Source organism: Hyperolius riggenbachi, chromosome 5 (assembly GCF_040937935.1).
Source record: "Hyperolius riggenbachi isolate aHypRig1 chromosome 5, aHypRig1.pri, whole genome shotgun sequence".
Taxonomy (NCBI): domain Eukaryota; kingdom Metazoa; phylum Chordata; class Amphibia; order Anura; family Hyperoliidae; genus Hyperolius; species Hyperolius riggenbachi.
In genome coordinates, this window is record NC_090650.1 from 390,265,967 (window position 1) to 390,280,674 (window position 14,708).

At 48.1% G+C, this 14,708-nt stretch overlaps 1 protein-coding gene across 1 annotated transcript in view; it reads right to left on the reverse strand.

Moving 5' to 3' along the window:
* SNX31 (sorting nexin 31) overlaps window positions 1–13,179 on the reverse strand; it is a 101,003-nt gene extending 87,824 nt beyond the window's left edge. The window contains exon 1 of the mRNA XM_068238395.1: window positions 13,107–13,179. Within this exon, the coding sequence (XP_068094496.1) occupies window positions 13,107–13,179 (73 nt within the window). The remainder of the gene's footprint in view (window positions 1–13,106) is intronic.
* Between the last annotated feature and the right edge of the window lie 1,529 nt (window positions 13,180–14,708).

Below are 14,708 nucleotides of genomic sequence, written 5' to 3' on the forward strand. Positions count from 1 at the left end.
TTAGCATTCATAACCCGTTCTGGAGATAAGCGAAGTGTGTAGCTAGTGTAGGTGAGACAAGATGAAAAGAATTAGAATGAAGGGAGGAAGTGTTGTAGAGGGTCAGGACTGGCGCCATGAAATTGATAGGATAGATGTGAGCCAGGCAGAGGCATAGTGGATAATACTATTGTAATATGGTGTCTTAGCTTTGAATCTTGGCCAGGACAAAATCTCTTCCCACAAGTCTCAGCTAGACACTTCATATTACTGTGACATCTCAAAAATATACTAGTAAGTTAGTTGGTTTCCCCCCAAACAAGCCTATAGTGAAAACAGGCAATGACTATGGAGGGATTAGACTCAGGGCCGGATTTACCATAAGGCACTGTAGGCATATACCTACAGGCGTCTGATGATGGAAAGGTGGCTCACTCCCCTCCCCTAGTGCCTCCTCCCTTTGTAGAGTCCTGAGCAGAGTAAGGGCACCACTAACTACTTAATACTGAGGGTACCACTGGCTACCTAAATGCTAAGGGGCACGTGTAGCTAGCTACCTATGACAGGCAAGGGAAGTAAGGGACAAGTGAAAGCTGGGCCAGGCAGCACACTTGCAGAGCAGTTTGGTGGGGGTTTGCAGGTTCGTGAAGGAGGAAGCCTAGGGTGCCAGTACATCTGTATCTATAGGCTCATGTGAGGTAAATCCGGGCCTGATTAGACTGTAAGCTCCTCTGAGGACAGTCAGTGACATGACTATGTACTCTGTAATGTGCTGCAGAAGATGTCAGTGCTATATAAATACATAATAATAATAATAATATGGCAGGACATTAGACTATGACTATGGTAGGATTAGAGTGTGAGCTCCTCTGAGGACAGTCAGTGACATGACTATGTACTCTGTAACGTGCTGCAGAAGATGTCACTGCTATATAAATACATAATAATAATATGGTAGGACATTAGGCTATGACTATGGTAGGATTAGATTGTGAGCGCCTCTGAGGACATTCAGAGACATTACTATGTACTATGTAATGTGCGGCAGGAGATGTCAGTGCTATATAAATACATAATAATATGGTAGGACATTAGACTATGACTATGGTAGGATTAGATTGCGAGCTCCTCTGAGGACAGTCAGTGACATGACTATGTACTCTGTAATGTGCTGCAGGAGATGTCAGTGCTATATAAATACATAATAATATGGTAGGACATTAGACTATGACTATGGTAGGATTAGATTGCGAGCTCCTCTGAGGACAGTCAGTGACATGACTATGTACTCTGTAAAGTGCTGCAGAAGATGTCAGTGCTATATAAATACATAATAATAATAATATGGTAGGACATTAGACTATGACTATGGTAGGATTATAATGTGAGCTCCTCTGAGGACAGTCAGTGACATGACTCTGTACAGTGCTGCAGAAGATGTCAGTGCTATATAAATACATAATAATAATATGGTAGGACATTAGACTATGACTATGGTAGGATTAGATTGTGAGCACCTCTGAGGACAGTTAGTGACATGACTATGTACTCTGTACAGTGCTGCAGAAGATGTCAGTGCTATATAAATACATAATAATAATATGGTAGGACATTAGACTATGACTATGGTAGGATTCGATTGTGAGCTCCTCTGAGGGAAGTCAGTGACATGGCTGTTTTACAGAAGTTGTCAGTGCTATAAAAATAAATAACAATAATAATAATAGTATGGTAAAGAATCAGACTATGGTAGGATTAGATTGTAAGCTATTCTGAGAACAATCAATCAGTGACATGACTATGTACTCTGTAAAGTGCTGCAGAAGATGTCAGTGCTATAGAATTGCATAATAATAATATAGTAGGTGCAGGGCCGGATTTACAGCTCAAGAGCCCATAGGCACAAAAGTTCTGGCGCCCTAAGCCCCGCCCCTCATGTCAGGCCACACCCTCAAATCACGCCCCCAGCCTTTATGAAGTAAGTACAAGTTAGCGCATAAAAGACCGGTGCAGCTGCCTGTCATGAGCACGAGTATAAAGGAAAACACCGGCCAGCCTGTCCTCATCAGGGTTGCTCGTAAACTACGCAAGCGTGAATCTACGCGTCGCAGTACGCAACTACGCATCGTAGTTCGTAGGCGAAGTTTAAGAACTACACATCCGCATTTCCACGTAGTCTTAGTCCCGCTATGCGAAGCTTCGCCCGCTACGCGTAGTTTACGTATGTATTGCGAAGTCAACTACGCGTGCGGTAACTGCATCTGTATGGACCATTGCTCATGTGCAGAAATATTATTGCCCTTTTATACGCATACAATTCCGCATTGGAAGGTGGAATGTACGCTTATATATGCACATAGGTAGCAGATTATTGCGGAAATTTTTCCGCATAAGGGCATAAGCGGTCGCATCAACTACGCTTTGCACTACGCGAAGCTTGCGTATTTTAACGCGTAGTCTACGGAATGCAAACGTAGTGAAGTTTCTGATTTCGTAGCCATAGTTTGCAAAGCGTATTTGCGTAAAAATACGCGTAGTTCTAGCGTAGCGAAGTTGGCCGACTACGACCATCCCTGGTCCTCATGTGCCTCTAGTTCTTTCCTTGCTGTGTGTGTCCTATCTGGGTTTATTGAAGCCTGTATCGCTTGCATTTGCATATGAGAGCGTTACCCATAGAGCAGCAAATACAGGCCAGACAGGCTTTAATAAAGCTGGAGAGGGCGCATGCAGCAGGGATTGAGCAAGAGGCGCATGGGGACCAGCCAAAATCTGCATGTAAACTTGTGCTCATGGCAGGTAGCAGGGATCCTTTGCACGCCACCCTGTATAAAGTCCTCTTGAAGCCTAGACAGGAACCTCTCCCTCCCACAAAGCTCACTTGGCCCCACTCCTCCATTCACCACTAAGGCACTTTTAGGGCAGGGAAGCCCCTGGCCTAGGAAACACCCTCCCCTCAGGCAGACTTCGGTCTGCACAATAATCATTCCATACAACCCTCCCCCCATAAAGCATGCCTTTTTAAAGGAAGACTAAAACTTTCTAACTACAAGTATTTATACTTACCTGGGACTTCCTCCAGTCCTCTGTAGGCTATGGGCCCCTTGTAGCACCATCATGTTCCTTCACTGTCCATCCTGGTAGCTTGGGAATATTGTGCATGCAGAGCTGTGGGCGCACACCTCTTGACTACGCATGCACAGTGGAGAGCGACTACGCCCAATGGCGGCTTTAACCATGCCAGACAGGGGAGAAATAGACAAGCTTGGAAGGACGGTGAGGAAGTCACAGGTAAGTATAAATGATTGTTCCTAGTTACACTATAAACCCACACCACCAGTACACAGCCAAAGAACCCACCCCAATACACAGCCACAGAACCCACCCTCTTCCCCAATAAACCTACACCATCAATAAACCCCCACCTCCAATGCACAGCCACAGAACTCCCCCCCCCTAATAAACCCACACCACCAATGCACAGCCACAGTACCCCCCTCTCCAATAACCCCACACCACCAATGCACAGCCACAGAACTCCCCTCCCACCTCCATTAACCCACAGCACCAATGCACAGCCACATAACTCCCCCCCCTACATAAACCCACACCACCAATGCACAGCCACATAACTCCCCCCCCCTCCATAAACCCACACCACCAATGCACAGCCACATAACTCCCCCCCCCTCCATAAACCCACACCATTAATACACAGCCACATAACTCCCCCCTCTCCATAAACCCACACCACCAATGCACAGCCACATAACTCCCCCCCTCCATAAACCCACACCACCAATGCACAGCCACATAACTCCCCCCCTCCATAAACCCACACCACCAATGCACAGCCACATAACTCCCCCCCCACCTCCATAAACCCACACCACCAATACACAGCCACATAACTCCCCCCCCCCTCCATAAACCCACACCACCAATGCACAGCCACATAACTCCCCCCCTCCATAAACCCACACCACCAATGCACAGCCACATAACTCCCCCCCTCCATAAACCCACACCACCAATGCACAGCCACATAACTCCCCCCCCACCTCCATAAACCCACACCACCAATACACAGCCACATAACTCCCCCCCCCTCCATAAACCCACACCACCAATGCACAGCCACATAACTCCCCCCCTCCATAAACCCACACCACCAATGCACAGCGACATAACTCCCCCCCCCCCTCCATAAACCCACACCACCAATACACAGCCACATAACTCCCCCCCTCCTCCATAAACCCACACCACCAATGCACGGCCACATAACTCCCCCCCCTCCATAAACCCATACCACCAATGTACAGCCACAGAACCCCCCCCCCCTCCATAAACCCACACCACCAATGCACAGCCACATAACTCCACCCCCCTCCATAAACCCACACCACCAATGCACAGCCACATAACTCCCCTCCATAAACCCACACCACCAATACACAGCCACATAACTCCCCCCCCCCCCCTCCATAAACCCACACCACCAATGCACAGCCACATAACTCCCCCCCCTCCATAAACCCTCACCACCAATGTACAGCCACATAACTCCCCCCCTCCATAAACCCATACCACCAATGTACAGCCACAGAACCCCCCCCCCCCCCCTCCATAAACCCACACCACCAATGCACAGCCACATAACTCCCTCCCCCTCCATAAACCCACAACGACCAATACACAGCCACATAACTCCCCCCCCCCTCCATAAACCCACAGCACCAATGCACAGCCACATAACTCCCCCCCTCCATAAACCCATACCACCAATGTACAGCCACAGAACCCCCCCCCCCCCCTCCATAAACCCACACCACCAATGTACAGCCACAGAATTCCCTCCCCCAATAAACTCACACCACCAATGCACAGCCCCCCCCCCCCCCTCAATAATCACCAAACTTTAAACAAGCAGCAACAGATCTTCCTCCCCTTCCCCCAAACTCCAACACACAGCCACAGCCCCCTCCCCTTCAATACACCCATTACCCCACACCACGCAGATAGCAAAAGGAAAGAAAAGAGGAAAAAACTTTACCACATGCTACCGCCGAAGTTGTGAGCCAAGCCCAGGAAGACGTCAGCTGCAGCGTCTATGCAGACAGGCAGTTCGCTCTCTCCATGCCTGATCTGCCTTCCAGCCACTGAGCCACCGTACTGTGAGTACTTCTCCGGCTCCTCCCGCGGTCACAATTCAGGAGTTTTATGGGACCCCTATCTGCACACTGCAGTGCAGGGATGCCGCTGCGAGTGTACACTCGCGCGTGGGGGCGGGAGAGATGGAGGGGTTTGTGGTGTAACACGCTATACAGCAGCGTGCAATAGCAAGCCATGTGGGTTTCTATGGCAGCCGCCGAGGACACTTGCTGCGCCGCTGCCAAGTACAGGGGAGCCCAGGAGAACCAACCGCATGAAATTGCACTCCCCGCTTTCGACATACAGGGGGACATTCGAGGACCCGCCCCTGCCTCATAAGGTCCGCCTCTAGGCACGTGCCTACTGTGCCTTATGGTAAATCCGGCCCTGAGTAGGTGTATTAGACTAGGACTATAGAAGGTATTAGATTGTAAGCTATTCTGAGGACAGTCAAGTGACAGGACTATGCACTCTGTTCAGTGCTGCAGAAGAGGTCAGTGCTATATAAATACATCAAAATAATAATATGGTAGGACATTAGACTATGACTATCGTAGCATTAGATGGTGAGCTCCTCTGAGGACAGTCAGTGACATGACTATGTACTCTGTAAAGTCCTGCAAGAGATGACAGTGCTATATAAATACATAATAATAATATGGTAATACATTAGACTATGACTATGGCTGGATTAGATTGTGAGCTCCTCTGAGGACAGTCAGTGACATGACTATGTACTCTGTAATGTGATGCAGCAGAAGATGTGAATGAGAGAGTGAGAGAGAGAATGAATAATACAAAGTTTGTGGGAGAGAGAGGGCCAGATGTATGAAAATAAGACAAGATGAAGAGAGGTGAGGAAGAGAAATAGAGAATATAACGCTGGATACACACGTTGCGTTTCCGCGTCGATGCAGCTTTCGATTCGATTATTTCCAACACGTCCAATTCGTTGTTCGATGGATCGTTAGGTCGATTTGCCATACTTTACATGGAATTCGACCTAAAAATAATCGAAATGCGCTCGGAAATAATCTAATCGATGCGAATCGAACGCGGAAACGCAATGTGTGTATCCAGCATAAAAAAGATTGTTAGGGAAACATTTAGGTAGAGACACAAGACATAAAGAGCATGGGGAGAAACAGACAGAGATCTCACCAGGACTGCTGGCTTTCTATGTCCCGTTTGGCAGGGACATGAATTTTGGAGAGAGGAGATAGCAGGGGAGGAGGAGGGGGACCTGGAAGAGACACACTGGCAAAACAAAAAGAGATAAAGTCTGCCGGCAATCAAGCTTATCTAAATTGTCCCCAGATCAAAGCACACAAAGGAAGCACTGCACAGTTCTGTCTCTACCTTCTACGTGTCCCGGAGGAACTCCCAGCTGCAGGGCAGTTCCAGCTCTCTACACATCTTGTCACAGAGAATCACTCGCTGGCTGAATGAGAGTCCACAGGCTGGTGCACGGCAGACTGTACCTGACCATTTGAAATGTCCACTGTGCAATGCACCCTAGTGTTGTCCGGATCATGAACGATTCGGATCTTTGATCCGAATCTATTTTATGAATCGATCATCCGAATCATCAAAATGAGTGATTCGGATCGCAAAAGGGGCGGGGCCAGGAGCGACACGCCCCCTCTCAGCGGGGTTCGGGAAGCAGAGCTGAGATGGATAGCTGAGTTGGAGAGGAGCCAGCCTTGCAGGGAGACAGGTAGATGAGAGAGAGGGGACATGGGTGCCACTGCCAGATATGTGTAGAGCACACATACTGGCTATAACATTCTGCCCATTATAGGCTGGCTGTTCCGTAGTGCTGCACAGTGAACACATGGGAAGCTTTTGGCTCAGCACAGCTCAGTAACTTTGCAGACAGTGTGAATGAAATGCAATATAATCCTCCTGCACTCAGCACTAAACAGCTGCACTTATCTTCTGGGAATGCTTTCTTTCACTGTGCGACCTTTTCTTTCAAAGTGTACAGATGAACATATAGGTGAAATATATGTAAAGCATATGACTTCAGCATGTGGGTATTGTGTGCTAACATTTCTGCTCTCTGCTCGTCCCTCCTCCCTTCCCTGTCCACTCCCTGCCCTCTGTCCATCTTCTCCCCTTCTCTGTGTGTCCACTCCCTCCCCTTCTCCTGTCCACAGACCTGTCCTGCTGTTCATTTCACCCCAAATGCTTCCGGTAGTAAAATGATCCGAGATTCGAATCAAAGATCCGGATCTCTTCAATGATCCGATTCGAATCATCCGGATCATTGAAAAGATCCGAACTTCCCATCTCTAATGCACCCGGGAAGACAGGGGGCGTGGACCAAATACATTTAGTGAAGGAAGTAGAATGGAGCCCTGCACTGCCTGCACATGTGATTGCTGGCTTCTCCACTGATTGTGTCGGGCTGCTCCTAACCAACCAGGTGCTTTACTGACGGGGACAACGGGGCCCTTAGAGAGAGAGAGAGGGGGAGGGAGGGAAGAAGGAAGTCGGGCCTCCCTCCTCTTGGGCTGGCGGCCCAAAATACAAGGGCAGGAGACGGCCCGGGGGGAAAATGCCCCCCATCCCCCCAGGCCAGTCCGCCCATGATGACAATACAGGAATACAAGAAAACCAGATCACACAGCACAGTATTAGTACAAGGTAATGCTTAGTCACTGGATGAAGCATGGAGATTAGGCAAGTTAGGTTCACTCAAATGCATGGCATGGGTTCACAGTAATGGAGGTGCCAGATCAGGTAGGACACAAAAGGAGGAGGACCCTGCCCAAAGGCTTACAATCTAGAGGGAGAGGTAAGGACACGAATGGTAGGGGACCAGAGTTCAGCTGTAGGTTTAGAGCACTTGTGAGGGGTAGTAGGCCAGAGTGAAAAGGTGAGTTTTGAGGGCTTTCTTGAAGATGTTGAAGGAGGGGGCTGCCCTAATGGGTGGAGGTAGGGAGTTCCATAGTGTTGGAGCAGCTCTTGAGAAGTCCTGGAGGCGTGCATGGGACTGGGTGATGCGGGGGGTGGTTAGGTGAAGTTCATTGGAAGAGCGGAGTGAGCGGCTAGGTGTGTACCTCTGAGTAAGATCGGAAATGTAGGTTGGACAGGTTTTGTGGACAGATTTGTAGGTCAGACACAGTATCTTGAATCTGATTCTGGACTGGATAGGAAGCCAGTGGAGGGATTCTAGGAGGGGATCTGCCGTGGTGGAGCGATGGGAGCAGTGGATAATTCTGGCTGCCGCATTCACGATGGACTGCAGTGGGGCTGTTCGGGTCATAGGGAGACCAGACAGCAGGGCATTGCAGTAGTCAAGGCGGGAAATTATGAGGGCATGGATGAGGAGTTTGGTGGTGGCAGAGGTCAGGAAAGGGCGAATCTTACAGATGTTATGAAGGTGGAAGTTGCAGGACTTTGTGAGGTTTTGGATGTGGGAAGTGAAGGAGAGTGTGGAGTCCAGGGTGACACCCAGACAGCGGGCTTGAGAGGTAGGGCGAATGGTAGTGTGGTTAACAGTGACATGCACATCTGGGAGGTTCGTGGATGGCCGGGGTGGGAAGATCATAAATTCCGTTTTGTCTAGATTTAGTTTCAGGAACCTAGCAGACATCCAGGAGGAGATGGCGGATAGGCAGGAGGAGACCTTGTCCATGGTAGTGGTGGATATGTCAGGGGTGTGGAGGAGGTAGATCTGGGTGTCATCTGCATACAGATGGTAGTTAAAACCCATGGAGGAGATAACCTTGCCAATGGAGGATGTGTATAGGGTGAACAGTAGGGGGCCAAGGACCGAACCTTGGGGGACTCCCACCGAGAGGTGGTTGGGGGTGGACGAGGCTCTTAGTCTAATAGCAATCAGTGTGTGACGGCTGGGGTGGGCGGGATGGAGGGGCGCACTTTGGTGTCTCAGCCTTGGGTGCTGGAGGACCTTGTCCCGGTTCTGGCCACGCCACACCCAGCATATCACATGCCCAACCAGAGATGGCAACATCTTAGACCACTTGCTCCTCAAGGGTGCCTACAAAGCCGCCCCTCTAGCAGCCCTTGGGAACTCTGACCACTGCCTCGTCCAACTAATCCCTACCTATAGGAAGTGCCTTGAGTCCTCAAAACCAATTCTCAAGATGGTCAAAAAGTGGACAAACGAACGAGGCAAAGCAACAACTTCAGGCCTGCTTAGACTGCAAGGACTGGTTGGTCCTTGTCCCCCCAAATGGAAACCTGGATGAATGTGCTGACAATGTCACCTCCTACATCAGCTATTGCGAGGAGACCTGCATCCCTACAAAGACCTACAGAGTCTTTCCCAGCAACAAGCTGTGGTTCAACAACAAACTATGTCTGATACACAAAGCTAAAGAGGAAGCCCACAAGTCCGGATCCCCAGAGGAGTTCAAGATTTCCTCAACAGAGAGCTGCACGGAGGGGGGGGGGGGGAGGGGGGCGCTCGCCGCGGCTGCTAATGCAGCCAGTGTGTGTGTTTTTTTTTCATTATGCTGGCCACCACCGCGCCTCTATGACAGGCAGCTGTCCGCCTACCGGACCGCTCCCTCGCCTCTCAGAGAGAGCAGCCGCATGAGTACTTTGTTTACTACATACGGCGGCACCTCTAACTCCGCCCCCTGTCTGTCACACGTGCATGCAGACAGCATGTGACTGTGACGCACCAGGGACCAGGCATTTCGGGTGCTATCGCCGGCTGTGCTTTAGCTGTCTTGCACTCTGCAGAGACCCTCACAGTGAGTGCCCATCTTGATGTCACATCATGCATGTTTGTAAAGTGTGTGTACAGTATAGGCATGCGTGTATGTACAGTGTGTGTAGTATGTGCATGCGTGTGTGTACAGTGTGTGCATGCGTGTATGTGTATGTACAGTGTCTGCATGCGTGTATGTACAGTGTGTGTGTATGCGTGTTTGTATAGTGTGTGTATGTACAGTATGTATTTTCTGGTGAAACAGTGCCGTAATACATGTATTTTCTGAAACGTTGTCACATTATGATTATTTTCTGGTGAAACGCTGCCACAATACCTGTGTTTTCTGGTGAAATGCTGTTGCATTACAATTATTTTCTGGTGAAACGCTGCCACAATACCTGTGTTTTCTGGTGAAATGCTGTTGCATTACGATTATTTTCTGGTAAAACGCTGCCACAATACCTGTGTTTTCTGGTGAAATGCTGTTGCATTACGATTATTTTCTGGTGATACGCTGACACAATACGTTTATTTTCTGCGAAATTATGTCGCATTGCGATTGTTTTCTGGTGAAATGCTGCCGCAATACGTTTATTTTCTGGTGAAACGCTGTAACATTATGATTTAGACCTTGGTCGATTTATGCACTGGTATTTCAAAGTACACCGGTTTCTAAGTACAAAGAGAACGACAGAATTAGACCAGAATTAAGCCAGAAGAGACCAGAAGGAACAGACACAAGACTTTAGCAATCTGATTCACTGTTAGTGCAATAATGTTGTCTCTGCTCTTCATGATTAGCCTGCTTTCCCCTGCTATTCTCAAATCGGTACACTCACTGCATCCTCCTGCTGTCAGCAACACGCTCTACATTTCTCCCTCTCTTTTATCATCTCCACAGGTTACCTCTCATGAAACTTTCCTATTTATACAACCTCGCTATACATTTCATGCTCCTCCTACCCATAAATCTAAATCCCACCCTATCCTCCGCTCTCTCTGCCTCCTATTTCTCCTTGCTGCAGGGGACATTTCACCAAACCCCGGACCTTCTCTGCCAGCTCACTCCTCACTCTTACACTCTAATCGCACTGCTAACAGCCAGCCACATGCACACCGAAACTGACAGAACCTAATTAATATTCCTCTTCTCCCCCTTTCTCCCCCACCTATCTCTGCTGCTCTCTGGAATGCCCGCTCAGTCTGCAACAAGCTTCCTTTCATCCACAACCTCTTCAATTCCAATGGCCTCACCTTCTTTGGGGTCACAGAAACATGTCTGACTCCTTCTGACACGGTCTCACCTGCCGCCCTCTCTTATGGGGGATTCCACTTTAGTCACACTCCTGGAAGTGGGAATAAACATGGCGGTGGTGTGGGCATTCTTCTCTCTGATAGATGCTTCTTTAAGCCGCTCACCCCTATTCATTCTCTTTCTCTACCTTCCTTTGAAGTCCATGCAGTCCATCTATACTCTCCCTCTAACCTCCAGATCACAATAATCTACCGCCCTCCTGGCCTTAACTCCCTCCTCACACGGGTTCCCGACTGCCTGTCCGCTATATCCTTTTTCATGTCTTCTCGCTACTTAAAACGTAATAAGAATAAAACTGAACCAATAGTCTTTCCACCATCCCTGTCCACCTCTTTGCCTTATTACAATAAATGTTAACCACACGTCTATAACTTCAGTTCCCAAAGCACGGTGCTTAGGGATAATATTTGATTCTACTCTCTCATTTATTCCTCACATTAACTCCCTAAACAGCTCCTGTCATCTCCAACTCAAAAACATAGCACGTATCCGACCTTTTCTCTCTCATGACACAACCAAAATGTTAGTAAATGCTCTCATTATATCTCAATTGAACTATTGCAAAATATTGCTTGGTGGACTTCCAACTAACCGACTAGCACCGCTCAATTCTGTACTGAACTCTGCTGCTCGACTCATTCATTTCTCCTCTCGCTCTTCCTCTGCTGCTCCTCTCTGTCAAGCTCTTCACTGGCTACCAATTAACCAGAGGATTCAGTTCAAACTCTTAACCCTAACCTACAAAGCTCTCCACAATCTCTCTCCCCTGTACATCTCCTCATTAGTCTCCAGATACCAACCCAACCGCAATCTCAGATCTGCACACGAGATTCTTTTATCCTCTTCTACAATTACCTCCTCACATTCACGTGTACAAACACACAAACAGACACAGAAAACTTATATCGCGCTTTTCTCCTGGCGGACTCAAAGCGCCAGAGCTGCAGCCACTAGGACGCGCTCTATAGGCAGTAGCAGTGTTAGGGAGACTTGCCAGAGGTCTCCTACTGATAATAGGTGCTGGCTTACTGAACAGGCAGAGCCGAGATTCGAACCATGGTCTCCTGTGTCAGAGGCAGAGCCCTTAACCATTACTCCATTCAGCCACTAGAAGCCACAAGACTTCTCACGTGCCTCACCCCTCCTCTGGAATTCCCTTCCACAGCACATCCGCCACTCTCCCACCTTTAAAATCTTTTAACGCTTTCTCAAAACCCACCTTTGCCGACAAGCATATTCTCTAGCGTAGGCCATGCACCCACTAAGTAACCTAATTACGCACTGCCTGTACATATACTGTATACTTCCCCCACCTCTTGTTTCCACCCCATTCCTTTAGATTGTGAGCTCACAAGGGCAGGGCTCTCACCCTTTTGTGTCATTGTCATTGAATGTTATTCATTGAATTGCTTGCACTCTGTTAGTCATTTATACATTTTAGTCATCATGTTAAATTTGCTATTGTAATCAGCAGTTCTGTTTTTTGTATCAGCGTTCATATTTGATGTATATCATTGTCTGTATCATTACGTATCCCTTGTTTGTTTTCTTACATTGTACAACGCCACGGAATATGTTGGCGCTTTATAATTAAATAATAATAATAATAATTGTTTTCTGGTGAAATGCTGCCGCAATACGTTTATTTTCTGGTGAAACGCTGTTGCATTACGATTGTTTTCTGGTAAAATGCTCCCGCAATACATTTAATTTTCTGGTGAAACACTGCTGAATTACGATTGTTTTCTGGTGAAATGCTGCCGCAATACGTTTATTTTCTGCTGAAACACTGTTGCCGTACGATTGTTTTCTGGTGAAATGCTGCCGCAATACGTTTATTTTCTGGTGAAACGCTGCCGCATTAAGATTATTCTCATGGGGGGCACCATGGGGGAAAGGGCACCATGGGAGGGGGGGGGCACAGATTTTCTCGCCTGGAGTGACAAAATGGCTAGGGGCACCCCTGCTCACCAGTTTGCCTGTAGAAATAAACTGGTCTGTACAAGATGCCATTAACATCAGCCTGGAGAACATCCTGTCTCATCTAGACAAACTGGACACCTATGCCAGGATTCTCCTCCTCTACTTCAGCTCTACCTTCAACACTATCAGCCCCAACATCCCCCTTGACAAGCTGGTACTGCTTAATTTTACATCCTACCCTCTGCGGGTGGCTGAAGGACTTCCTCACAAACAAGATCCACGTGGTAATACTCGACTCTGTCACCTAGTGAGCGCAAGGGGCAGCACGGTGGCACAGTGGTTAGCGATCTCGCCTTGCAGCGCTGGGTCCCCGGTTCGAATCCCAGCCAGATCAACATCTGCAAGGAGTTTATATGTTTTCCCCGTGTCTGCGTGGGTTTCCTCCAGACACTCCGGTTTCCTCATACATCCAAAAAACATACGGATAGGTTAATTGGCTCCCCCCTAAATTGGCCCTAGACTGCAACACATACACTACACAATACATACATAGACATAGGACTATAGTAGGGAATTAGATTGTGAGCTCCTCTGAAGGACAGTTAGTGACAAGACAATATACTCTGTACAGCGCTGCAGAAGATGTTGGCGCTATATAAATACTAAATCATAATAATAATTCACCAACACAGGCGCCTTGCAAGGGTGTGTTCTGTCACCTATCCTGTTCTCCCTTTATACAAAACTACTGCACCATTAAGAATGACTCCGCCAAGATGATCGAGTTTGCTGATGACACCAACATCATAGGGCTCATAGACAAGAGTGTGGTAACAGATTTAGGAAAGGCACACCTTGCCGTGAGTAGTTGGGTGCACAACCTTGATGTAGAAGCAACATCAGACACAGATCATAGACAAGAGTGGAGAGCAATCGTCAGGAGATCGAGAGGCTCTGCAACTGGTGCAAGGTCAACAAGCTTGTCCTCAACTCAGCAAAAACTGTTGAACTGATCATCGATCTCAGGAAAAATCCCTGTGAACTTCCTCCAGTTCTCAATGAGGGCCCCGAGGCTGCCATAGTCCCCAGCGCTCCCCTACTGTGTACCACCATCTGCAGGGACTTTAGGTGGGAAGAGAACTCGTCAAAACTGCAGAAACAAAGCCTAACAACGGCTGTTATTCCTGCTTCAACTGAAAAAGTTTGGTATGACTCGCAGCCTCTTGACTCGCTTCTACTTACTCCTTTGCTTAGTTGGATACAGCACTGCAATATATACTTCAAGAACTGGAAAATAATACACAGCTGTGAATTGGGCATCATGGTGCCATAGGGGTTAGTGCTCTTGCCTTGCAGTGCTGGGTTCCTGGTTTGAATAACAGCCAGGTCAACATCTGCAAGGAGTTTGTACTGTATGTTCTCCCCATGTCTGTGTGGGTTTCCTCAGGGCACTCTGGTTTCCTCACACATCCCAAAAATATACAGATAAGTTAATTGGCTTCCTCTTAAATTGGCCCTAGACTATGATACATGCACTACACGATAAATACATATAACTATGGTAGTGTAACAATACAACCTGCCCTTCGTGCCTGCGACGAGCCAGGCTCTTCCGGCTTGCGTTCCACGCCGTCTCAGTCTGCGGCTGCA